The 27654-nt window shown below is 36.9% G+C and overlaps 5 protein-coding genes across 7 annotated transcripts in view; 2 read left to right on the top strand and 3 right to left on the bottom strand.

Annotated features, from left to right (window-relative positions):
• Positions 1–2029: 2029 nt before the first annotated feature.
• LOC147539568 (aquaporin TIP2-1-like) lies at positions 2030–4880 on the bottom strand. Its single transcript, XM_086641387.1, has 3 exons — positions 4364–4880; positions 3483–3733; positions 2030–2589 (listed from the first exon to the last, which is right to left on the bottom strand). The coding sequence occupies exons 1-3, from the start codon at positions 4488–4490 to the stop codon at positions 2221–2223; spliced, it is 747 nt and encodes a 248-aa protein (XP_086497513.1). The 5' UTR covers positions 4491–4880; the 3' UTR covers positions 2030–2220.
• A 4313-nt stretch (positions 4881–9193) lies between these two features.
• LOC147539561 (casein kinase 1-like protein 3) overlaps positions 9194–27654 on the bottom strand; it is a 58366-nt gene continuing 39905 nt past the window's right edge. For all 3 annotated transcript variants that reach the window (XM_086644846.1, XM_086644848.1, XM_086644847.1), the window contains 10 exons: positions 12642–12679; positions 12452–12531; positions 11944–12011; positions 11493–11664; positions 10712–10824; positions 10566–10631; positions 10335–10425; positions 10140–10207; positions 9747–9784; positions 9194–9623 (listed from right to left, as the gene is read on the bottom strand). In XM_086644846.1, coding sequence (XP_086500972.1) covers positions 9437–9623; positions 9747–9784; positions 10140–10207; positions 10335–10425; positions 10566–10631; positions 10712–10824; positions 11493–11664; positions 11944–12011; positions 12452–12531; positions 12642–12679 — 921 coding nt within the window. In that variant the 3' untranslated portion in view covers positions 9194–9436. The remainder of the gene's footprint in view (positions 9624–9746; positions 9785–10139; positions 10208–10334; positions 10426–10565; positions 10632–10711; positions 10825–11492; positions 11665–11943; positions 12012–12451; positions 12532–12641; positions 12680–27654) is intronic.
• Positions 14742–18030, top strand: LOC147539567 (uncharacterized). The gene is made up of 5 exons (XM_086644849.1): positions 14742–14825; positions 15621–15784; positions 16057–16824; positions 17051–17191; positions 17376–18030. Exons 2-5 carry the CDS (start codon positions 15632–15634, stop codon positions 17961–17963), a joined length of 1650 nt encoding a protein of 549 aa, XP_086500975.1. The 5' UTR covers positions 14742–14825; positions 15621–15631; the 3' UTR covers positions 17964–18030.
• LOC147539566 (uncharacterized) lies at positions 18498–20264 on the top strand. Its single transcript, XM_086644853.1, has 4 exons — positions 18498–18986; positions 19144–19315; positions 19398–19762; positions 19998–20264. Exons 1-4 carry the CDS (start codon positions 18709–18711, stop codon positions 20179–20181), a joined length of 999 nt encoding a protein of 332 aa, XP_086500979.1. The 5' UTR covers positions 18498–18708; the 3' UTR covers positions 20182–20264.
• Positions 20606–23960, bottom strand: LOC147539565 (uncharacterized). Its single transcript, XM_086644850.1, has 4 exons — positions 23563–23960; positions 22301–23049; positions 21672–22074; positions 20606–21426 (listed from the first exon to the last, which is right to left on the bottom strand). The coding sequence occupies exons 2-4, from the start codon at positions 23046–23048 to the stop codon at positions 20790–20792; spliced, it is 1788 nt and encodes a 595-aa protein (XP_086500976.1). The 5' UTR covers position 23049; positions 23563–23960; the 3' UTR covers positions 20606–20789.

The following is a 27654-nucleotide window of genomic DNA, read 5'->3' as shown; positions in this document are numbered from 1 at the left end:
TCAAACTCTGGTTCAAACAGGAGTACACCATGCTAATGTGTCGTGGATGATCAATATCTCCAGCTCTTGAGCACATTAAACTATCAATGTGGCTGAGAGCTTTCATAGCCCATGCACAACGACACAATTATCAGGGGCGTGCTCTACAATTGAGCTAATAGTCCGTTGTGCGGACCCCTAGTGGGAGGCCCGTAATGCCAAAAACCAGAGAAACTCCATCCTTCTCTTTCCTTTTTGGCTATCCGGAACGATTGGGCGTAAAGCGTCTGTAGATGGCTTTTTAAGTCCACTGTCACATCTCAGAGTTCAACCCTAGACAGGAAATTAGAGAGCAAATGGGATTTAATACCCTTATAACTCTACCCGTAAATGATGAATACTAGGCGTTGTACGTATCGACCCGTTCATTGCTGAGAGAATGAAAGAACGACCCGTTTAGTGCTGAGAGAATGAAAGAAAGAAAGAAAGAAAGAAAGAAAGAAAGAGGAGAGAGGAGATAGAAAGAGACGAGATAATTGGAAGTGGTGATGGTTGTACCAAGAGAGGAAGAAAATTAAAAAAATAATTGAAGGGTCATTGGAGGTGGCAGTTTGTGGTCAATTTTTGCCTATGTAAAGAGAAGAAGTGGTAGTAAAGGATTATCTAGGATAAATCAAGTTTTCCGGCCAAAAAGTTTTGTACCTTGAAAAACTTTGTGATTTTCCCAAGAAACCGACTAATGAAATTATTCCGAATAATTCAAGATGGGAAAATGCAACCACGTGTAGCCAAAATGTAACCAGGTGCAGCCAAAATACTTGGAAGGCCTAAAGTGAAGCAAAAAAAAAAAAGGTGAACCCCATATTTACGTGACTAAAGAGATTTTTTATCGCCATATAATTTCATTAAAATAGGCGATAAATAACAAAGTATACTTATAGAAGAAGGACTAGTAAGGCAGATTAAATACTTCTTTCAACAAAAAAAAAACACAGATTAAATACTTTGTATATAGACAAAATCAATCATAATCGAACTAAATTAATAAGAAAGAAAAAAATTTCAAGAAATAAATAAATAAGAAAAAGATAATACCAACCAATTTGGAAGAGAAGAGAATACAAGAGAAAGTCAGAAGAAATGAGATAAAGAGAGGGAAAAAATATGTGAGAAAAAAAAAGGAAGACAGGACATGACATGATGCTACGCCAGTGACGATTATTATGACAGTGATGGTTTTTTTTGTTGAGAATTATGACAATGATGATGAGACTAGGGTTTGTGCTTTTTACAATTCTACAAAATAGGTCATGCCCAAGGAATTTGAAATATTAGCAAAAAAAAAAAGAAGAATCGAAATATTTCAACCAAAATGAATATTTTCATGTGTACCGAAGTTTTCGCGGAACCGAATTTAATTACTTTCACTTAACAATGTTTGATTGAGTAATTAAATATCAAAATATTCCGATTGAAAATGATCAAATATTTTCATTTTTACACAAATCAAAATTTTCACCCAAATCAAAATTTCATTCTTTATTCATGCTGAATGAAGTCCATGTAGGGCTATAAAAGAGGTGTACGTTTTTTATGTAGTTCCTATCGACCGAATACTACTCTGGTTCCATTCGATCACCTAGGGCTCATAACCCAACTGCTAGGTTGTTCCTATAGACCGAATACTACTCTGGTTCCATTCGATCACGTAGGGCTCATAACCTAGCTGCTAGGTTGTTTTAGATATGAGCCCCAGAACCCAACATTCAATAGATGTGAGCGTATATAACAAAAATGGTGAGTGCATTTTTACTTTTCCTTTTTGGAAAATAATATTTAGCTCGAAAAATAGTGCCCTGGATTTGCCTTCTTTGGTGTTTTTGGGTCATGTTTGTCAAGCTAAGTAGCATTATTGTAAATTTTTTTCAATAATGTTAAGACAATATTTGATTGATACCCCCCATCAAATCAAATATATAAAAGACCACAAAAGAGTTTCTTTTCATGAACAATATTGATGACCACAAACTAATAAAGAGTTTGTGTCTTATTTTTACATGCAAGATTCTCATTCAAACACTAAAATCATGAACAACAATACAACATCACAAATCAAATGAAATAAAAGAAAGAAAAAAAAAAGCAAAAAATGCTGCATTTTCCCTTCCCCTACTTATTACAAAAAACAAATTTGGATTACAAATTCACATTCAATTATCGATCTTCGTGGGATCTAAGAGTTTAGAATTCTTGTACGAGTGGAACATGTTCAGAGTGAATGAACAGATTGCCATAAATAAGTCCGGCTAAGCCACCACCGACTAGAGGACCAACCCAGTAAATCCAGTGGTTGGTAAAATCACCGCTAGCGACAGCAGGTCCAAATGATCGAGCAGGGTTCATTGATCCACCGGAGAAAGGTCCAGCAGCTAAGATGTTGGCACCAACAATGAAACCAATGGCAATGGGAGCTATGGTTCCCAATGAACCTTTCTTTGGGTCAGCAGCTGTGGCATACACAGTGTATACCAAAGCAAAGGTGATCACAATCTCAAATACTACTCCTTCTATTGCTCCAATACCAGCTCCAACATTGTGAGTGGGAACAGCCTGAAAAAAATATATTAATATTAGAACAAGGCTACACAACCTGCCTCTTGGGACTCCCACTTAAATCGCATGTGAGAGAGAAACCTCTCCACGTGAATGGACATGTGAGAGGAGAGAGAAACAAGGGTTTCTCTCACATACGGTTCAAGTGGGAATCCCTGGAGATGGGTTGAGTATACTTTTTGTTAATATTACAGATTAGTTCAATTGTGTACGAGCCTACAAGAATTATTACAGACTATCGAAATATCTAGAAAATTATTTATGTATGAGAAATGGTAAATGGTCTTTAAAAAAGGCCAACCACAACTTGAAACTGGTGTGGCCTGCCCACATCGGCCGGGCCATTTAGAGAGAATCGGTCCAACCAACCAACGAGGGTCGATCACATCTGCTTTAGGTTGTGGTTAGCCCCTCTTTTGGGAGTCATTTAGCACTACTCTTTATTTATCTTATATTTCCCTACGACTTAGACCACCATTTTGAAAATGATGTCATAACAACTATCAATTAAACGACATATATACATATATATATACAGTTTTATTTTAAAGAAAATTAGAAATTGTAATAACTTTTTTTTATAATGTTATACTACCCTGCCTCACTTTTACTGTATTGTGTAGTACTTTGTTTTGACAAACATTTCGATGAAAATTTATACGGCTATTATTTATTAAAAATAGCATATGCTACAACGGATGGATATTCTTTCTAAAAGCTTAATTTTTTTTTTGTTTTTACGCATTGAAACGTATCCACCAACTCTAAAACACATTCTTTTCTACCCTAAACTTGTTTAATATGTATATGACTACAAAATATAAGCTCTTAATTTTTCACTAATTATTTTTGTAAAATGATAATATTTGTTGTGAGTAAAGCTTAATTACCAATCCCCCAGTGACTAGCTTGAGGAGGAAACAGGCAACAACAGAACCAAGAAGCTGGGCAATCCAGTAAAAGATGCCAGTTAGGATGGTGATCTGTCCACCAAGAGCCAATCCAAAGGTGACAGCTGGGTTGACATGTCCACCTGAGATATTAGCAGCAATTGCAACAGTAACAAATAGAGCAAAGGCATGTGCTATTGCTATGGCAACTAGACCCGCTGGATCAAGTGCTCCACCTGCTGTCAATTTGCCTGCACACCAAACACAATTAATCATTTTAATCTATCAACCCTAATCTTTAATCCCAAAAAAAGAAATCCAACTATCTTTGACTTCCATCACTTTCTCTCAACAATTAATGATAACAGCCGTGATGCTATGCTGGGAACGAGTTCCGACCGAATCCTGACAGGCTGACGTTTTCGGCCAAGATCTAAAGAGAGAAAAATTTTCACTTTCTCTCTAGATCATGGCTCGACATGTCAACCTTCGTGCCGGACATAGTGTCATTTTCTTAATGATAAACTGTTAATGTATATAGACAAACTACAATGATTCTGAGACAGTTTTATGCCACTTTCGAGAGCGTCTAGAGAATAGACTACTATAAAAAAAATGTCCAAGAATAAATGTCATGTTTGTTGGGCTTGGACACCAGTGCTCAAAAGTCTGAGATAATATCGACAACTGCTTAGGCTCAGCTTCACATAGAGTACATATGGCGTTATTATTGATTATCTATAGAGCCAGTGTGGATTACTCCATATAATCAAGTAGGTTTCTATAGTTAGATATGATATAAAGTTTGGTATTGCTGCAAACATGATATATATATATATACTGTATGGGAGAGGGAGAAATTAAAGGGGGAAATGAATTACTGAAAGCAATGGCAGAGCCAACACCAGCGAAGACGAAAAGAAGAGTGGAGATAAATTCAGCAAGATAGGCCTTGAGAGAACTTAAACTGAATGTGTCATCAAAACTTCCAAAAGCAATTCCTGCCATCACTTAAAAATGGGTCTAAATTAAGATGAACTAAAAAGAGAAGCCAGAGAGAGAGAGAGAGAGAGAGAGAGGAATTAGGAGAGATGAAGTAGAAGCCTCTTGTGACTTGTCTATATATAACACAAGAACATGAGAATACAATAATAGATAGTATATGGTAGGTTCTAGAGAGACAGAGAGAGAGAGTGGGGAGGTTTAGTTTTGTGTTGTAGAGATAGAAAGAAAATGAATATAAAAGTGAAGGAGATAAGGAATATGAAGTGTAGATGTTATCTTTAGAGTTGATCTAGTCACGTTTAGGGTTAGCAAGAGACATCTTTGTTAACCCAAGCTGTCATCTCCATCACCAACTCTCTTGTGTGTGTGTGTGTGTGTGTTTTTTTTTTTCATAAAAATGTATGGTGAGTACTTCATTAATAGGAATAATGATAATGCATCCACAACCGACCAACCATTGGAGCTGTCATTGAATACAAAAGAATAACACTACCTTTTAAGAAGATAAAGACAATCCTCCACAACCCCTCTCTCTGAAACAACATTGATAGAAAAACTTTGTTCGTGACCCTCTAGGTGACGGTAGGGGTGTACACGAGCCGAGCTCTTAACGAGCTGGTCGAGCTCGGCTCGACTATTGCTCGTGCTCGACTCGAATATTAACGAGCCCGAGCTTAACACGAGCTCAAAATCAAGCTCGTTTACATAAACGAGCCGAGCTTGAACATTCTTTATTGTATCACGAGCTACTCGTGAACAACTCGTTTAACATACTCTTATAATAGTATAGTACATAATTACGTATTAGTATTGAAACTTGTACATGAAATATCAACCATTAAAAAATTATCGGAATATGAATCATTAATCATTATTATTGTATGTGACAAATGATCATTGAAGTATTTTGAAGAATTTAGAAAGTTTTAATTTGAAGTATTTTGATAAACGAGCTTAAAACAATGCGAGCTCGAGTTCGAGTTCGAGCTCTTTCAAATTTAATTGAACCGAGCTTGAACAAGTGGACAATTACTCGAACGAGCTCGAGTTCGAGCTCGAGCTCGACAGTCAAATACACGAACGGAGCTTGAACACATTATTACTCGGCTCGACTCGACTCGATTACACCCCTAAGTGACGGTATCCTAATAAGACAAAGGATATTTTGATATTTTCACCCAAAAAAAAAAGACTAAACTACCCCTTATCTTATTAGCCACGTAGACGAGGTTGTCTCCCCGTTATCACCAAGGAATTTCTTTTCATCATTTTCGCTTTCTAAAATGAATGTAAAAAGAGGGTGAACCGACGATCCTCCACAAATGTTATATAGGTGAATGGACGATCCTCCACAAATGTATTTTTCTCCTCAATTTTCAGTTTCATCTCACCTTCACCACAACTACTTCCGACCAACGCTGTCATTTTTTACCACGGTTTACTACCAATTTTTTTCTCTTCTATTTATCTCCCTCTCTTTCTCCTACTTTTCTCATTATGAGATCTTTGTTTCTAATTAATCTTTGTAAATTAAATTTAAGAGTGGCATTTGTGAGAATGGTTCCACATGGGAGGAGGGCAATTTGGCAACCAAGAATATATCTGAATCCTCTCCACTCATTGTCAAAATTGGTTCTAAGTTACATGACTACAAACTTAACATGGTAACAGAGCCCAACCTATAAATGATAGGTTTAAGAACCACATATATTCTACGTCACCCGGAAAAAACACGTGTTATCATCAAAGATTTGAATTGGACGACAAAAAAGTAAACAACATTTGTATCGAATATAGTTATTTTAAATATTTATATTGGAAAACAAAGAAGATCAAAAAATTTATATTTTGGGACTAAAAAATTGAATCCTGATTAAAGTTGAACCATCAGAATATTGACATTAAATATGTTCCCAAGGTTATGATTAGGTAGAGATAGAATGGCATCTTGAATAATTTGGAAGTATCCTTTTAAATTATTCAAGGCCGTCCCAACATTATTAATTTTAGTGATTGAAAAAGAAGATAAAACAGAAAATGTTAAATCAATCAAAAAAACATACCCCAGAAGGATTCTAGTCTTCTGCAATTAGAAAATAAGATCCAAATTCGTTTGTGGGTTTTAAGTTTCCAAAGCAAAAGTTCACTTTTTCCTTTTTATCTTCCATTCAAAGATCTAGGTTTTGGAGTGAGAAAAACTATATACTTCGATATCTATTTAGAATAGAAGCATAACACAATGGTTGAAAATAAATAACGTAAATATATAAATAATTATAATTCTAGTTTATTTGTATTTTGAAGATATATATATATATATATATATATATATATATATATACAAATATTTTCCTTCATGTGTATCTTGGTAGGAATATTTTATTTGAATTTCACATTTATCCTTGTTACCCTCCTGCAAAATGAACGAGGATCAAACTAAAAGTTTAATTTAGGAAATAATTTGATACGACATATTCTTCATTAAGTCAATCATGAAATTGGTTGGCCACGGCTTTGAGGCATAAAGAAGAGTCTCAGGAACATACAGAATAAGTCAATTAAGATTGACTTAGGACGACATAGTTTTTGCTCAACCCATAAATTCACTTGATTGGACGATGTCTCTAGATCTTCATCTTCTCATCCCCAACCCATGCAAATCATCTACAAAATATCATCGAATTTGTGCTAATTTTACTCGTAGAAATTTGTGCAAATTAGTACATACATGTTCAAACTTTACATTGGGAGTGATCCTGAAAAGATAGTTGGGTTAACTAGCTAATTTTGCCTAACAAGAGTCATTAGTTGTGTTCCACAAATTTTGGCAATCGATTCTGGTAGACCATCAACCTTCCTTTGAAACCTCTTAATCACATGTTTGTTGTTACACTTCTAAAAGTACAAGTGAATAAGTTGTGTTTTCTTCAACTCCATCACAATTTAACCGCCACTTCCTTTCTTCCGGCTACAACAACCTATAATATCCTCTAGTGTTAGAGGAAAACCAACCCAAGTGGTTGACTTCGAGGACGGCTAGTTTTAATATAAACAAAGTAGAGAGACGATAGACTCGAAAGTTTGTATTTGTCAAGCTCGATTGTTTTTTAGTATACCAAAAGAATAGAAAAAAGGAAAACAAGAAGGTAGAATATTTTGAAGGCAACACTCAATTTAAAAAATTTGAATGCCGCATAAAATTTAATTTAACTTTTTAAATCTCTCCGAAGAAATATTCAATTTGAATTTCGATAATAATGTGGGGATAGTAAAATAGAGATGTATCAAGAGGACACGACATTTACATATTATCATCTTGAGCTTGCCAAAACTTATTCTTTTTAAAATTTAAACCAACAAAAATGAAGACTCCGTATTTATTAAAGTAATTATATATTTCTTGATAAGAAGTGTCATGTCTCGTAAGTGAACAAAATTGCTTCCGAGATTTGTTTGTAAGACCCCTATTTTATATTATACAATTGAAAATCTCAATTGAAACTTTGATATGTAACATTAAAAAAAAATTATAATTTTGCATTGCAGATGCCCTAATTATTATGTATGTCAAATCCACTCCTCTAGAGACATCTCTAATATATAACTCCAAAACCTTCAAAATTACTTAAATGATATTTTCTAGACGGATAGATTTGTTTTTAATAGAAAATATTTATGTAAACAATTACATAAATATTAGGTGGTGCTTTGTGATGGTGGGTGGTGGAGAAGAGGGTTTCGGGTAGTTTCTGTGGTGGTGTTTTATTGATGGTGGTGGATGGTGGGGGTGGTGGATGGTGGGGGTGGTGGAGAGATAGGTTTTTAAGGCGAGATTGGGTGGTGCTTTGTGATGGTGGTGGTGACGTGATTTCTGTGGTGACGAGATGGCGACTATTCTTAGGTGACGGAGGCGGTTTTTAGGCGATAGCTGCGGTTTTCCGGTGACTGCGACGGTTCTCCGGCAACAGGGTAGCGGTTCTTTTATCAGTTTTACTGTTTTCTTTTGTCGACCTTTAGAGTCTTTTCATTCACGATCTTTAGGATCTTTTGTCGGCCTTTAGGGTCTTTTGTTTGAGTCAGTGTCTAGTCAATTTATGTCTCTTCATGGGGCACTTTATATTCGAAAGTTCTATGAACTTTTCTTATATAACTCTCATGAAGCTGAGGAGAGAAATAACAATTTACCATGTATCTTCGTGTTGTTCACTTATGAATGGAAGTATGGTTTACTCAAAAAAAAGTACGATGTTGCACATCATAAATAAATCATGAATTGAATAAACTCGATAACTTTCATCTTCAAAGACGTCTTGGACTTGAAGGCATTGGATAACACGATAACTACCATCGTCGAAGATTCCTTAGACCCTAAAGAGCATATAAAGACCCCTAAAGCCATCGTAGAGACATGAAAACCCATTTCTATCTCTACTTTATGTATATTTTAATTCGGTAAATGTTAGATTCCAATGTAAATCGATCCTGTGACTTTCAAAATTTTTAGACAGAATGAACAACCAGCTGGCCAAGCCGTTTTTGACATTGGAGATGCTCTTGTACAATAACCACATTTCCAGCAAGACCACCTTCAACAAAAGCCACAACCCCAAATACCCACCAACCAAGTAGTTTACTTATTGAACCTCGCCCCTGAAATTGCCTACCAAGGACCAACAATAACTTTCCAACACTGAACAAAAATCTCAGCACAACAATTTTTACAAATTACGAATCTCGTTAAGACTAGTTTTGGCAGGAAATTTCAGCACTTACACAATGGTATAAAATCTCCAAGCATTCAAAAGTGACGAGTCCCTGACAGATTTATAAAGCAGCAAACGAATACCAAGTAACATACATGAAAGCAAACCGATACGACGTCTTACAAACAAAAATCTATTTGTTCTTTTCCTGCAACTGAAGATTTTGATGTCTCATTCGAAACTGAATCAATCAACTTGATTCTGCTTAGGAAAAGGAATAGAACCACAACAATGGTAGTACCCACTTTCATCAAAGTAAAATATCTCCGAGAGATGGGCTTCACGAATCAGAAACTCACCCCATTCCTCTGATCCGTGTTGTTCCATTATGTTCCGTGCATCGAATGAGTCAAACCTTTTCGTTCTTATCTTCCTGAATAGTAACAAATTTCACATATTTCAGCTAGGGTTTAATTCTCTCTTAACAGGAGAGTGTCGATGAGTGGTAATAAACAGATATAGGAACATAAAAGAATGAAAGAGTAAGATTAATCACCCTTTCCTGTATCGGACATTCATCACGGTCGCATGCAACTGAAATTTAGGAGAATAACAAATGTTATATCATTGGTTTCTCTTACTTCAAAAACATTATTGTATTGTTATCATGATTCATGACCCAAAAATAAAAAATAGAAGTCCTCGCACTAGATACGCATAACTAGAAACTAGCAATTTAGCTTCAGACCACATAATGCAAATTGATATAGAGGGACTACAGAACTGCTATGCCAGATGCAGAATGAAATGCTAGTGCCACTGCTTAGGAAAAGGTCGAGACAAGTCGAGGTTTGTGCAGACCATCTAATTCATTAATGACATATGGCGAGAAAAACGTTTGATTGTTTAGTGAAGGTTAAGGTAAAGACTAAAGAGATAGAAGATTCACCTTCAATGTATGCCAAGCATCTTTCTCAAGCACAAGACCAGCTTCAACATAAGCATCAATTATGACTTCTAGAAAAGTTCAGGAAAATTAAGATGATGGCTTTGTAGAATGAAATGTAGAAGAAATCATTTTTAGTAAATTATAGCATACGAGAAATAAAATAAAAATTAAGATATCAGAAGTGTCAATGGATACGACACGCCCGTAACAAGCGACCCTCCCCATCAATTTCTTCGACTGGTGCATATAAAACTCGGGCTTTTGCTAGTGAACCTTTCATGCACTCCTGAAATGACATAAAGTAATTACTCTGTTTACATCCTTCCCCACATATATAAAAAAAAAAGTCTTGGGATATTCATCACAAAATAGCGTTATATATACAATTAGTATTGGGTTACTAATTATTTGAGAGAAGAATTTTACCAGCCCTTTGAGCCTGACAGAAATTGGTCGATTCTCCAAAGCATCGATGACTTTTGGAAAAATTCTCTGCACCGAAAAAGTAGCACAATGTATTGTTCACAAAATCCAAATTCGGCCAATATTCACTTTTATTAACACGACTTTACCTCCAAAACCGCGGTGGCAGCTGCGACTCGTTCCTTGTTCCACAACTTCAGCATGAGTACAGTTAAGTGAAACGTTTTTGGTCTAATGAATATGGATTTGTCTATTCCTAAATCTGTAGAAGACGTAGAATTATGGGTAAAAGGTTAGGTGGTGAAAGCAATTGAAATAATGTTTACATGAATGAGATTGAAGAAAAGTGACTGATCTGGTTTGAGATAATACTCTCTTTGTATGTAAGTACAGATAATACAAACCAAATAGAGTTACAATACCAACGAACCACCAACAAGAAAGAAAACAAGGGCCATATTTAGAAAAAACAAGGAATAGTAGTTTCAAACAGTGGCGAGTTCAGAACATATTTCGGCCTGCCTCTAACGTTGTAGAGACCTTACATCAAAGTTTTAATTGTGTTCAAACCTATGTAAAGCAGAGTTCTCCAAAAGCAACTAAACTAAACTGGTGAATTAGTACCGAGCCCAAAATCACGGAAATTAGAATTATGTTACCAAGTAACTAAATACTTTTCAACATGATTGATTACTACTTTATAGCTAAAATCCAAGAAGTTCTAAACATAGTTACAGAAACAAGTTAGTCGATGGGACTCGAGCCTGAGTGTAGGGAGGGCAGAGCCTTAGCTTTCAACCTTTTTATCGAAGTTGTATAGGATCCACATGGGGTTGAGGAGAGCTGTAGACCCCAGGACCACACCTCCCCTGTGTAGATCCACCACTGGATTCAGATTTTAGATAGAGTAAACAGGTGCCTGCTACTTACCAGATAAGGTAGTCCAATTTGATGATTCGCCAACCTGATTTTTGTTCTTACTAGAATCACCACCTTCGAGTATGGAACTCTGAAATTTGAGAAGCTTGTCTACCAGTTCAGGGTGGATAGCCAATGGAAGTGATATGAAGTGGGAGTAATCAAAAGTTGGGCTTTTTACTGCCTGAAATTAAAATACATAAGTTAAGAAGTTTAACACTCAACGCAAAGGATGTAGGTAGCACTCAATTAATTATCTCACTTGAGCCTAAAGAAATAAATGAAACGCTGATAAAGATTTCTATTAAAATGCAGAGTCTCTGAGTATTTCGATTTCTAAATTGAAACATGTCACGTCGCAAAAACATAACAAAAAAGTTGTGCTTGTAATTCATTGAAAACTCGTATCTTCCACCCCCTTCTAAACGAAATGAAATACAGTATGAAAGGACAAGCAATTCACCTCCTCAAGAATGACTTGTATTCTCTCCGAAGCTTTGTTTACACATTCCATGGAGTCACCTTTAATAACTGTCATAATAAACTATATGAACGTCAGAGATTGAAAATTTTATGGAATCACAGGGTATGAAATTAAATGTTACTGCAGAACATGTCATACATTGAAATAATGGAATGTGACGTTCAGAGTCATGTTTTATCTTTTTTAACGCTATACTCGAACCAAAAACATGATCACTCTATAATTTTAAATCTTCCGAGCTAACGACCACGATAAGAAGAATTACCAATTGCTGAGAAACGCACAAACATCGAGGAAGAACGATATCTAACGACAAACATTACAACTCTTAGTGAATGATTCTTAATAACTGTCTCTTCAAGTGGTTCCAGTTCAGTGGACGGAAGTGTGAAAAAAAAAATTTACCTTGTAACTTTAAGTTACAAAAAACAGGGAGCACAAGTTGCTAAATGCTAACATGACTGATTTTGGATAATAGTATCTTAACCAACAGAACTATCCTTCCAAGAAGAAGGGAAAATGATCTTTACGCCAGTCTCTCTCTCGATTTCTTTCTGCGTAGATCCACTACAGGAAAAAATCCAGAAAAGAATCACAAGCTCAAAAAGATACTTGTTTAAGTGGAAAAAAAACAACAATCTAAACCAGAAAAAATATAAGTTGGGTAAGAGTATTACCCTTTTCCTATCACGAAACCGACCAAAGAAGGAGCTACCTACACAAGAGACCCAATTCTTTGCTTTCAAAAGTGATCAAGTTGGTAGAAGAGATCAAATTGCATAATATCCTATATATGTACACGTGAATGTGTAGAGTCCAAATAATCTGACCTCATAATGTGTGAATGGGAGGTAATTACACAATAAAACGCATGTTGAATGATCATGGGTCTCTTTTACCCCTAAAAGCTAGATCAAGAGACAAGTGTTTTCTCTCACACTTATGAACTGACCATCTGCCATTTCCACAACCAATATGGGATTATCCCGACAATTTCTCTTTCAAACATAACTTCAGTAGACTATTTAGCAAAGACTTGGTTTATCCTAGACTCTGATACCAGTGTTGGGTGGTTTTGGGCCTCTCTCATCCCAAAAGCTAGTTCAAGAGGTGAGTTTTTTCGTCATGAACATTAATTTACATAATAATTTCCAAATAAATCGTACATATCGAATTACCTCCACTGAAACTGAGTATTTTCCAGCTTCCTTAAATGCAGAAGTTCTTAATCCTCCATCTCTGCTCGAACCTCTAGTACTTAGTATATCTACACGCTTGCGTGTTGTTTCAACATTCTTTGCATAATCTTCAACCTTAGAAGTGCTAACATTAACTTGAACTCCAACCTTGGAACTTTCATCAGTCACAACCTCCACTTCCAGACCTGAACTTTCAACCTGAAATTTCCCATCCTCTGCCAAAAAATGAAGCATCATAAAATTATCAACATTAGACTTCATAAAAACATAATAAATGGCATACCCAGAATCATTTTCATATTGAGAAGTATCAATAATTCATCAAAACCCAAAATTGGTGCTCTGAAATGAAACCAACCTTCATGAGAAGAGAGTGAAGTTGTAGGAGTAGCTTGAGTTGAAACTTGTTTCCAAACAAATTTTTGCTTCTTGTGTAAATCCATACTAATCTTAACAAAACTTAATCCATGATATTCTTTGTAACCCTATAAAAGAAAATAGTCTATTATGAAATGGATAACATTAACAGCTGGAGATTCGCTGTGCTGATTTGTCAGGTATCAGGTACACTTAGGGCATCTTGAATAGTTTATACCTCAATACATTAGGTTTTGGCCTTCCTTTTTATTTCCCTTTACTAATAATTCCAGCCCATGAAAGGTATAGTGATAAAAAGACGAAACCTAATGCACAAATATTATGCAAGACAGCAAGAAAGAAATATTCCTGAAATTGTTTTTCTTTTCCTTCTTTTACAGGATCTTTTATTGTTAAGAGTGGTCCTTCGAGAAAGGAGATATCAGATGATTAGGTTATTGCAAAGGGTTCTCTTAACAAAAAAAAAAAAAAGGTTATTGCAAAGGGTTCAAAATGGGGCCCTACTCACATGGCTCTTTCCTCTTTCTTTCACAAATAATATCTCTTTCTTTGATGATCATTTTTTTTTTTGTTAAGGGTCTTTCTTTGATGACGAAATTTGTGCACCCACCACCATTTATATTTTTAAGAAGGGAACTTTTATAAGGCCTCCCCAATTTTGTTAAGAGAGGATAAATCTAAGGCCCAAAAAAGGAGTCCAAATAGGAAATCCAACCCAATAGGGAATTATATTTCAAAAAAAACCCAAAATGTTAGATTACCTCTCTATCCCTCCAAAAGAATTTGTTCCCTCTCTTATCCCTCACACATTTCCCGCCCAAAACACCCTCCCATCTTCCCCTCCCTGACTTCTGACTTGATTGAGAGGAGCCGACTGACATCCCTCCCATCCACACAAACCCACTCCATCTCTCTCTCTTCATTCAAACGATTTCTCTCCATCTCCATCTCTCCTCTCTCCTCATTCAAACCGGTAAGACACAACCCTCTCCATCTCTCTCTCTCTCTCTCTTCATTCAACCGATTCACTCTATCTCTCCTCTCTTTCTCTCCTCTCTATCTCGATCAAAACCAGAAAACCGGTCCATCTCTATCTCTCTCTTTCTCTTTTTCAAGCGAAACAATCTCCAGCCATTAAACCCTCTTTCATTCGAAACGTTACAGCCGAATCTCTCTTTGCCCAAACCTATTTAAGCAACCGGATCTACTCTTTTTTCTCTCTATTTCGCTCAGTTTCAACGAATCTCAAGCTTCTCTCTCGATTTCTCTCTCTTTCAAAAACAGGTACATCTCTGTTCTTCCTCTAACTATCGATCCTCTCTCTGTTGTTGGTAAATTAGTAAGATTGTTGGCACATTTTTGGGGTTTCTGGTTTCACAACTGTGGGTTTTGGTACAGTTTTATGGGTGTTTGAAAATTTGGGGGAGTTTTCAAACAATTAGGGTTTATGATTTCAAAGTTTTGTAGTCTGATCTATAGTCTGTGATAAATCATTTTGGGTTGTTTTTCGAAAAAGTTTTAGGGTTAAGCTGCTGTAAAGTTTGTGATAAAACATTTTGGTTGTTGTTTTGTGATTTCGGAACCATTTGGTGTTTATGGTTCTTCATCCAGCTTCTATGTTACTTTTGTTTTAACATTTAGGGTTGTGATCCGAAAGTTAGGTTTCTGTGGAGACATTTAGTACTTTGTCTTTGTTTTTTGGGGGTCTGTCTTTGTTTTATGAAGGGCATGATTTGGTTTATCATTGTGGGTTGTGTTGAAGAAATGTTGGATTATGTTTAGACATTTTGATAGTTGTTAGTGATTTCGAAAGCATGCATCTGCACATAAAGGTCATTTGGGTGTTTATGATACTACATCAAGTTTCTAGGTTAGGGTTGTTTTAACATTTATGTTTATGTGGAGAAATTTAGTCATTCGATCAAGATTTATGGGTTGTTGATTAACAGAATGTTTTTTTTTTTAACATTCATGGTTGTGAAAAAAAAAAATTAGTATATGTTTATACATTTTGGTTGTGTAGATACATTCTGTATTTGTTTGTCTTTGTGTTTGTTTGAAACATAAGAACTTTTGCAGACAATCCCAAGATGGTTAAAACTAACACAAAGAAAGGAGATGGTGCTGATAAGAAACAACAGACTCCTGTGAGGGCTAGCCCCAGGAAGAGACCTGCTGAAGAGACATCAAATGCTGGGCCAAGCAAAAAAGGCAAGAAAGTTGCCAGCCCCCAACAAGCAAAGGTGTGTTATTGTATAAATTTTTTTTACAATGTCCTGACAATAATGTTTGTGTTCTCACATTTCTTATAATTGTTATGCATATTTGTTAGTGTGTTGACATTCTGTAAAATGTTGCTTCAGTTATTGATCTGTCATTATTGTGTAGAGGCCTATGCTTATTGTGTAGACACATTAAACAATGATCTGCCATTACTTATTGTGATGAAGCATTAAGTTTACTGTTGAACATTTTTGTTGAATGCCCTGACATTTCTGTTACTGTTTCTGTGAAGCACCGTGGGTTTACTTCAAAGGCGAGAGTGGCCAAGGTGGAGCCTCAACCAAAACCAACAGAGGCTAAAGAGCAGAAGAAGAAAGCTGCTTTCAATTACAAATGTAATTTGAAGGCAGTTTATAAGGTGGCGAGGGAATTGCAGAACGACATTACTGAAGAGCAAAAAAAGATGTTGTTTGCTTCACCCTTCGGGCCCTTGTTTAAGGCAGTGACCAGTATTACTTTCCGAAAGGAGAATGTTATCGAGAAGCCTAACAAAGCCATCTACGATCTGCTCTATTGCTTCGACAAACAGAGCCAAGCCTTCAACATCGGAGGGAAGATGATTCAGTTCACTCCCGGAGATGTTGCTTTGCTGTTGGGAGTCCCAATGGAACGACAAATATATGAAGCATTCCCAACCAATGTCACCCAAGATGCCACAAAGGACGAGTTTCTGACCAAGTACTTCAGAGACTGTATGGTAGAGGGAAAGGCTTTATCTTTTGGCGGCCCCAACATCGAAAAGGCTTTGCATGTGGCTGCAAGAACAAAGGCTCCGGCCATTGAGTTCTTGAAGCTCTGGATTATGTACATGGCAGCCACATTCCTGTTTGCTTCAGCTGCCGGCTCCTCGGTTGTCGGGAGTTTTTATCACAATCTCCAAACGGAGAGAATGATGAAAAGAGTTTCATGGGCGAGAGCTATTCACTCCTACATGATGGAGAGAATAAACAAGCACTCGGAAGACCCGGCAAAAGCTTCAGGATGCCTGACTCTTCTCCCCGTAAGTATTCATAACCATGCACTTAAATGTTTCATAATTTCTTATAGTGATAAAAGTCAAAATAGTTTGCTCTGACATTCTTTTAAATGTTTCATTATTCTTTTTGGGGCTTATCTAATGCTGAAACATTTTGGAGAATGTTTGGGCATTTTATAAAATGTGTTTCCATTTCTTATGGTGATAAAGAAAAACAGTACTGACCTAAGAGTGTTTAATTTCTTTGCAGTACTGGTATTGCATGCACACCAGGATCCATGAGGACCTGGTTGGAGAAGTAGGGGTCAGTCCTAGAATAGCTCGATGGATGATCGAGCCATTCTTCCTTAAAGGACTGGAAGAAGAGCTGGAAAGCATTACAGAGGAGCAGGTAATTTGTTTTTACATTTCTTATAATGTCTCTGTGATTTGAAAAAATGTTCTAACATAACTGATGTATTTGTGACATTTTAGGAAATGTTGGAACATTTGCATGAATGTTTACACATTTAATTAAATGTGTCTATTTTTTTAAGAGGTGTTGAGATAATAACCATATGTATCCCTCCTTGTAGGTGAAGGTGGAGTTGGTGGCGGAGTCTGTGGAAGAGGAAGAGTTGTTAAAGTTCACGGAGAGGGTGGTGGAAGAGATGAATGAGGAGGAAGTAGAAAAGTTGAAGGAGGAAGTGGAGAGGTTGAGAGAAGAAAATTTGTTGGTTAAGAGAGAGTGTGAGATGGTTAAGAGAGAGAGAGAAGTATTAAAAGAGGAGTTGGAGAGGATGAAGAGAGAGAGAGGAGAGAAAAATGATGTATTGGAATTTGATTTTGGTGTAGGAGGGGAGGTGGATGTTAGAGACGAGGTTGGTAGAGATTTGGTGACTGTTGGAGAGGAGGTGGAGGGTGGGGAGGTTAGACAAGAGGTGGAGAGTGGAGATGGTGGAGAGAAGATAGTGGAGCAGGAAGTAGCCCCAAAAAATGCGGAACAAGTAAACGTAGAAGCCCGCAACGAAAAAGAAAGTGATGCCGAAGCCCAAACTGAAGGAGCAGAGATAGACAATAAGGGTAAGAAGGCAATTTCTGATGAGTTGGAAAAGGGTCAAACTTCAGGGGAGGGGCACAACCAGGAGCAGAAAGAGAGCCAAGTTGCTGGGTCAAGTGAGTAAATGCTCACGCAATTCTTTACTTCTGTTGACATTCCTGTTTTTGCTTGATAAGAAGTTGGAAATGTTGGAGCAAATACCATAATGCTTCAACATTTGAGATACTGTTATAAAAGTAATGAATATTGTCTTTTTTTAGATTTAAGTTGGTTTTATTTCTAGTTTATTTCTTTTAAGCAACGTATTAACTTGTGTGCAATCAATCTATCTTCTCTGAAATTCTTACTTACTTGTCAGATGATTGGTATGAACATAAATTGTTCGGCCATCGTTACAAGTTTTTTGATAAACGGTAAGTAAAAGAGTTCTATCGTACTCCCACGATGTCTTTTACCACGACAATTGAAGACTGTCTTTTACCACGAACGACAGTAGAGTGGTCGGCTAAGTAATAAATAAGAAACAAACAAGTAAGTGTTCTTCTCCGCATAAATACGTAAAATGTTGGAACATCCGTGATAACGTTTATATATATTGATCAAGAATTGGAGAATGCTTTTTGTTAAGATTTGGTTTTCTATCGAATGTTGACTAGTTAAACGTGTGGTGGTGGGGGACAGGTGAAAAGATATTTGCAAGTGTTTTGAATGTAGGTGAAAAAGAGACGGAAGAACTAGACTTTCAGCTGACTTGGCCTTCAGCTTTCTTTTCAGAGGTTTGTGAAGTGGCCAAAGAATATGAAAACTACGAGATCGTGGAGAATGAAAGTTCTTCGGAAGACGATTTTGTAAATAAGCCACAGGTTGAAATGGCTGAAGTTGTTCAAACGAAAGAGAAAAACAAACAAAACTCTCTGGTAAAGAGGGTAAAAACTCAGCCAAGAACCCGAACTTTGACCGAGAAAGGCAAGCAACTCGAGAAAAAGAAAACAATCAATGTAGAGGACATTATAGAGTTGGGAGCCGGAAAGTCAGAAGAGGAGAAAGTTAAGAAGCTTGGAAACTGGAAAAGAAGCCCAGTCTGGAAGAATGTCAAGGAAGATGAAAAGGGTCTGATGGAAGAATTCCTAAGGAAAAGTGACAAAAGGTACGAGTAGGTTTCTGTAATGTTCATGCACTGACAATAATGTTTGGACATTCTTGTCTGTGTTTTAACATTAATTTTAGCTTACTGTAATGTTCTAGCATTGGCTGATATGTCTTATCATTACAAAAGGTGACACTGTTTTTTCCACATTTTCCAGTACTAAAGTGTGGTTTAGTGACGGGATAAACGACATATGTGGAAAGCAGCTCGACATGTTGATGATGAATCTAGAATGCGATTCACAGATAATCAACTGGGCCAGTTCCTTCGTCACTAATCACAAGGAATTGAAAGAAAAGTGTGTGCTTTGCCTCCCATCAGAGATCTACGTAAGTGAAGAGATTAGAATGTTTTCCTATCGTCATCTTTTATATGAGTGAACATTTTGATAACTTTGTGTTTGTTCGACAGACAATGATAAAGTCGGAGGTCAACCAAGCTTCAATCGAACATATGCTCAATCGCACGTTGAGTAATAATGCTGGGAAACCGGAGATATTGTTTGTGTGTGCACCAATCTGCCAACCAACAACGGGGGACGCAGCAAGGGGGGGGCACTGGACACTATTGATATACAATGTATTTCTCCATAGGTGGACCCATTATGACTCAATGTCATTTGACAAGAAGAAGGCCAAGGACTGTTACGAAAATGCCAGGGAGTACGCGGCATATGTCGAGGATGTGATGGAAGAAGTTGGGTTCACAATGTTTGGAACCCAACAAAAATATGCAGATGTCGTTGGGGAGCCAGAATTCCCTACTCAGGGAGAAAAGTAAGTGTTCTCACTCATTATCTGTTCCAACATTATGATGCATGTTTTAATTAGTTGGAAATTGTTCCAACATTCCGGGAAATGTAGGAACAAAAACTTATATGTTTTTAGAAATTTGATAAAAAACACGTAGTTATTAATAATTTAGTCTCATTTAACATTATGTTTCAGAATTGTCTGTGACTGTAGAAACATTATTGGTTATGCTTTAACATTTCGTTTGTGTCTTGAACAGCCCGGATTGCGGTCTGTTTGTCATTTTGAAAATTGAAGAGCTCGTGGCAGACTGCACGACAACAGGACCCAAACAGCGTACAGAAAACCCAGATTGGGTATCCCTGGCACAAAGGAAGAGGGCCAAGATAACCCACAACATTTTGAGAGAGAATACGATATCTTGGAGGATGGCCCGAGCTTGAAGTAGTTTCCCCTGTGTATGTTTTTTTTGTAAAGGATCTTTTTTAATCAAAAATGAAGTAGTTGTTCAGGTAACGGGTTATGTTCATATCACTAAACCCGAAACGACTTCATTCTTGATTAGATTACAAACAAATATGGTTTGTAAATTATTTGGGGATGTTAACAACATACAATGATTTTGGATGGGATGTTTATGTTAAAACAATATGAAGTAAATTTGAATATATTATTATTTTTCTTCAACAACATGTGTGACATGCATTGTCCCCTTAGAGTTTGTTTCATGGAAGAACATACACAGATATGTTAGAACATTCCTTTCAATGCTGGGACAAATTGATAACTGTTTGAGAAATATGTAATAATGTTCCTTCATTAATACGAATGTATTCAAAAAAATCCATAATGTTGACACATTGTAAATAATAGTAAGACATGTAAGGATTCATTCACTGAACATTTTGTAGAATGTTATAACATTTTCACAAGAGAACAAAATATGTACTAAATACCAAAAGATTTTTCTAAAACATTCAACACAATGTACAGACAGTCTGTAACATGTTGAGACATATCGTTGATGTTGAAGCATTTAGAAAAATGAGAACTACAGTTGGGCCCGACATGTTGCACTGTTGTGATAAGAGGGTTGGTTGCACCTGCGACATATTCTTTTCCTCCTGGTAACATCTCCGGAACTCTGCAACCGTGTTGTACGTGGTCTCCCTGGTGCCCTTTTAACTAGTGGAGGAAGAGTCTTGGTTAATGGATCAAAAGTATAGGGTTCGTCATAATTTGGAACGGGGTAAACATAATGTTGGTATGTGTTTCTGTAAGCCTCGACCGTCCAGACTGGATCGTAAAAACATGTACTATCACCCCGAGTCTTGTTGATGCATAACATTGCATGTTGACACGGAAGCGAATCTACTTGCCAACGCCGACAAGAGCATGTGAGAGTACCAAGATTTACGGAATGGCGTGGAGTCGAATATACTTCATAAATAAGTGGGGCTGCCTCGACGTATCTCCAAGTCTCCGCAACTTTGTATTTCGCTTGTTGCTCCAAGTTAATGGATGGGCAAAGAAATGTATTCCATCCAATAGCGGCGTCTCTATGCTTTCTCATCTTGTTCATAATCTTCTGTCTTATGGCATCCAACAATGCTGTAATAGGGAGAACGCGGGCTTTCTTTACCATGTTGTTGAAGCTCTCAGACAGTTGGGAAGTGATGGCGCCATACCTGTAAGACAACATTATAACGTCTGTCACAACATTTTACGGAATGCTTATATTAAATCATGTTGTGTTCCAACCGTACGCTAAATGTATAAACATTAATTGGAATGACAAAACACTAGGAAGAATGTCCTTTCATAACAGAAGCTATGATTAAATGTGAAAAAATTACTGGGTAAACTTAAAGTGTGCCGGTAACAAGGTTCGTGGTGTTTCAACATTTCAACTGAAAATGAGTAAACAAAATACCTATCTCCGGGGAAAAAGGAATCTGCCCATGATTCCGGATTAAGGGATTGGAAAAACCTCTCCACATTGGTTCCACCCATCTCAACCATTTGTTCAATGGTTGCGTGATACTCGCTCTCGGGTAATGCACGTGCCGCCGTAAACATAAGACTCTGAAAATAACGTGACTGGCGCGCCCCGTTACGTATTCTCAAGTTTAGATTACATCGTAAGTGCCAAGCACAGAATGAGTGGTGAGCGGTGGGAAAAACATTCTTCACGCCTTTTAGAATTCCAGCATGTCTATCCGAAATAAATGTGTAACGTTTGATCGGATCCACCACTAATTTCAAATTTTGCAGAAACCAATCCCAATTATGATCATTCTCAATGTCCACAACTGCGTAAGCAATGGGGAAAAGACCTAACAAAAAAATAATAATACAAAATTAGTGCTGTTGATTCATAAACCAATAGTGCATTAGCAAATGATCAAATGTCTAAACATACGTGGTAATGTTGAGTGACACCAATAAATGACGCATCATTTCACTGGATGCAACGACATGGTAGATCGTGTTCTTAAAATTTTGTCAAGTGTTGGCAGGAACATTAGAATGTTAACGTACGATGTGAAAATGAAAACATACCGTCGTTTCCGTCCTTGGTAACCGCAGCTAAAATGCAGCCATTAAAACGTGTTTTGGCGAATGTTCCATCAATATAGATCACGGGACGACAGTGTTGAAACCCAAGGATAGATGCGTGAAGCGCAATAAAAACTCGGACAAATCTATTGGTAGTGGGTTCGATTTGCAAATCAATTATGCTATTGGGATTAGTAGTCGCCAAAGAATCTACGTACCACTTCAACTTTGCATAGGAATCACCCTCTTGCCCAAATACTTTGTCCATGGCTACCTTCTTACCACCGTAAGAAAAGTAATAGCTCAACTCAACACCGTAATCGTCTTGAAACTTTTCTTTAACTTCAGCAGTACTCCAATTTGGGTGTTTTCTGATGTCGTCATCCATTAGGCTGCCAACAAGTTTACTAGAGAGTTTGGGATCCGCAGGTTTGAGAACAACATCGAGACAATCGTGTATCGGTTCGTATTCTTTCAAAAGAAACACGGATTTACATCCCAAGGGTGCAACCCCGTGGACTCTCCAATTACATCCGGGTTTGGAACAAACGGCAGTCACACGACATGGTTCATTCTTGATATATTTGTAGTTGTTCTTGGTTGCAATGGTATAACGACCAAGAGCGTGTCGAAAAGCTTTGACACCACCAGGGAATATTTGCCCAATCTCCGTAAATACGTCGCCCCATGAGTCACATACTAACTTCTTGTCATTATTTTGAGATGTAGAAAGTGACCTTTCAGTTTCCATACTGCAAAATTGAATAAAATGTTATGAAAGTATCATTGATTGTCTTAACAGGTTAACAAATGTATGAACATTTAGTGTAATGTCGCGGCACCAGAGAGAATGTCTGGACATGCGTAGGAATGTTCAGTTATCAATGAGAATGTCGTATAATTTAATGAAATGTGTGAAATTATGTGAAAATGATGGATAACATTCTACTGAATGCTTCGAATATGTGGTATAATCAGGTGGTCCAAGAAGCAATGTCTGATCATTCTATCAAATGTTGGTCAAACTGCTAATTCAATAGCTATGAAACAAAGGTGTTAACACATGATAAAGTACCTGTAACATGTAACCAAATGTTCCGACATTTTTTTAAATGTTAACACAAACGTTAAAGTTATACCAGAAACAAAAAAGATGTACGGACAGCGCAAGAACTGTACGGACACTTCAGAAACTAAGCTTTACACGAGAAGGATGAACAAAAGCATACAATCTCATAAAAAAGAGTTTCATCATCATAACTTACCTGGATTTATAGGAGAAGAAGATGGTGATTCGAACAAGTTGATGGCTGGAGAAGATGAATAGATATGATGAATGAAGAAGAGGGTTTGTAACTCGGTTTGTGTCTGTAGGTGATGACTGAACGAAGATGATGAAAATATTAGAGAGAGAAAGCTGAAAACGAAGATGATGATTGAAGAGATGATGACTGTAGAGAGAAGAAGGTGGAAAATAGGGTTTGGGGTTCGGTTTAGGTAGAGAGATAAGAAGGTGGAAACAGATTTTGGAGAGAGAAAGTAAATCAGATTTTTGAGAGAGAAAGATATGATTTGTTAGAGTTGTTGGATATATATAGGAGGGCAAAAGAGGGTTTAGAAGAAAATAGGAAATCTTAGAGATACGAGTTGGGCCCGGATTGCACATTGGGATGTGTATTTGGGTTTGATATGAGTTATTATTGGATTTTGGGTTTTGGATGAGATATTAAACCTTGTTGGGTTTTTTTTTGTATTTGGGCCCAAATTTGGGCCTTTCATCAAAAAATTCTTTTGTTAAAAGGCTTCCCCATGAATTTTCCTCATTTTACCATGGAGTCTCTTAACAAAACTTAATCCATGATATACATTTCATATTATACTACGTTGGTCTATGCTAACGTATTTTATATTCATAACATATATAACAAACTGTTGTAAAATTATATTCTTTATTATTAACAAATAAAATCAAATAAATTATAATTCAATCATATCACAATATGAAAGGTTATATTTGAGTACGAAAAAGTGTATAGAATATGTAAGTATTACATTATGTAAAGTCACGTAACATTAGGAGTTAAGATGATACAATATGCAAAGTCTTTTTACAATAACTTGTTCTTCAACTTGTCTTCTTTCTCAATTTTTTCTCTTTTGGTGTCAAACGGCCCCACCACACACCACCACCAGTGTGCCTCCGCCGCCACCTTATTTCCACCACAACCGCCATACGCCCACCATCACCACATCCCAACCTCCACCTTTCCCTCCACTACCACATCTCAACTATCACCATACCTCTATCGCTATACCTCCAAAACTCCGACACTAGTAGAGCGTCAATCACCACACACACCACCATCATCACTACCACCTTTAGCACACTAGACATCATCAAAATCTAGATACATTGATTTAAAATCCAAAACAACACAATGAGAAAAAGTACTTCCATTATATTAAAAAAATGTTCTAATTTTCGCTGCCAAAGGGCACAGTACTAGCACTTGGAGGTGCCTCCAAGTAACCCATTTTGCTTAGGTTTACAACTTAAATCCCCAAACTATTCCACTTAACAGAACGGCTCCAAGAGATTGTCGATCTATTTGTGGTTGTAAGCCGAGTATCTGACCATAGGTTCACCTATAAAATAATATAGAACTGTATAAATGGATATCTACTCGAAGGTGATTTATTTCCCAGATAGGTTACCAAATCAACTCGACTCCGTTTAGTTTAGCTCTCTCAAATTAATCTCACAGTTTAGTTTGGCTCCCTCGACAAGTTCAGCCATTTTTTGCTTACTCCTACATGAGGACTGGTAGGTTAAAAGGAGCAGAAAGCAAGATCAACAATCACTTTGACTCTCTATGTGTTAATTTTGAAAATCTCGAGAAATGCTGGAGATGGGCTTAGTATAGAATTGGACCCTCAAAAATTGAAGTAGAAATGTACCAGGGCCAATACAGCTGAAAGAGGGGTTGCAGAAAATCAGATTTGTTTTCTTAGCAAGGATTAGCAGAAGCTATACTTGTAAGGATATTCCTTTCTTCATGGATGACTATAATGTACTACCATAATCCTCACAAATCCAAAACTCACCATCGGAATTAATCCCGACATTAGATTCCAAAACGGGTAACCTGCATATACATAACTAAATACATTTAGTTGCAATCCGGATATGAATATTAAAGAACAGATTTTGATCGAAAACTAGTAAGGCCCCCCTGAAGAGTTTAAATACTAAGAAGAATATCAACTTCCAATTCTTGATGGAAAAGAGCAAAGTCACAAGAATCTCTACCTTTACATCGATTCCGAGCATCTGTCTGAAATTCTCGAGGTTTTCTTTTTGTTCTGTTCTACTAGATGCTGGAATATAACTTGATTATGGTTAATACTGAAGACAACAACACAGAAGGAAACTGTATGAAACCCTATTAACAAGAGAATGAAGAGAACACTTCACTCATGTTACATTTTAACAAGAAAACTTTATAATTCTGTTATGTCGAATGCTCTGAACTTTTACTCAAATATCTTTTTATAACTTCATCAAGAGTGTCGGTAATTGCATTTTTTCCAAAACTATGTAATGTGAACTGGAACCCTGAAAGGGTCTTGAACAAGTTAGTTTTCTTCACAGTTTCAGAGCCTCTTGTGCATATGTGTATTCAGTGATTCCCTCTCCTTTCGGTCCCTTTCTGAAGAAACAAGATGAAGGTTCAGCTCCACCAAACCGATATATATATATATATGTATATATGTAATACATAAAATTCTGCTTCCACCAGTAATCGAAAATGAATGTCTGAAAGCTGACTAATTAAAAATAGTTTCTAAAGTTATACGAACAATTTTCCTACCGATCATTTCGCAGAAGAATTACGTCGTAGAGATGGAAACCAGCTACTTGATTGACCAATTCTACTCCCTGGTGCAGGTCCAAGGTTGGAAGTGTCAGTTGGCACTGTAAGAAATCCTTCTCCAAGAACTTGATTTTATTTTCAATCAAATTGTACTTCAATTACAGAAATCTATTTATACTCTAGAAATGAAGAAAGTAAAATAGAAAAATAGAAAAACAGAAAAACAGAAAAGTTAGTTATGAAAACTGACTTCAACTAACTTTTCTTATTTCAGCTCAAAGGTTGTTAAGATGGTGCCTTTAACAACTCGTCTCTACTGGATGTGGGCTTGACCGAGAATGTATCTTCTTTGACTGGTCACACTTGGTCAGACATGACCTAGGTATAAGAGGCAAAATTATGCCCTAATTTGTTTGTTGTAGTTTTGCACAAACCCTAGTTTCACAGCCCCCCTCAAACCGATGGTGATGAAACACGATGAACCATCAGTTTGCTTCTGAAAAAATCAAATAGATCAAATGAAACCCCTTTGGTGAAGATATCTGCGAGTTGTTCCTTCGTTGGAATATGAAGAACATGCACAGTACCATTTGAAACTAAGTCTCGCACAAAATGGAAATCGACTTCGATGTGTTTTGTTCGAGCATGGAAGATAGGGTTTTTGAGGTATTTAGCACTGATGTTGTCACAGTAGAGAGTAAAAGGAGGCTTCAAAGGGCAACCAATCTCATTCATCAGGTATGATATCCAAACCAACTCAGTTGCTGTATTTGATAGAGATTTGTACTCGGCCTCAGTAGAGGATTTGGCTACAGTAGCCTGCTTTTTCGAACTCCATGAAACCAGACTTGAACCAAGAAAAACACAGTACCCTCCTGTAGATTTGCGAGAGTCTGGACACCCAGCCCAATCGGAATCAGAGAAGGCAGTGAGGGTTGTTAAATCACCATGAGAAACCCTAATACCAGAACCCAATGACCCTTTTATATATCGAAGTATTTTCTTGACAATTATTAAGTGAGATGTTGTTGGTTTATGCATGAACTGTGCTGCATAATTAACACCAAACGAGATATCTGGTCGAGTTAAAGTCAAGTACTGCAAGGCACCAACTAAACTTCTGTATTCTGTTGGACTAGGGAGCTCTTCTCCATCTGTAAGTGAAACCCTCTGACCACTTGATACTAGCAGCTTGGATGGTTTTGAATCTAATAAATTTGCCTTCTGTAGTAACTGTAAAGCATATTTATTCTGAGTTAGTATCATTTGTCTCTTATCCTTATCATGAGATACTTCAATACCTAGAAAATAGGTTAGTGAACCTAAATCCTTCATTTTGAAAGCACAACTCAGATCCTTGATGAGAGAATTGATTTGAGACACATCACTGCCTGTGAGGATGATATTATCCACATATAGTAATAAGACCATAGTCCCTGTTGTAGACTGAAATACAAACATTGAATGGTCTGTTTTACTTTT

This window comes from Eschscholzia californica, unplaced genomic scaffold, assembly GCF_041429995.1.
Source record: "Eschscholzia californica isolate CP2 unplaced genomic scaffold, dmEscCali1.0.p SCAF_5, whole genome shotgun sequence".
In the NCBI taxonomy this organism is placed as follows: Eukaryota; Viridiplantae; Streptophyta; class Magnoliopsida; order Ranunculales; family Papaveraceae; genus Eschscholzia; species Eschscholzia californica.
This window is presented reverse-complemented; position numbering and strand designations above follow the sequence as displayed.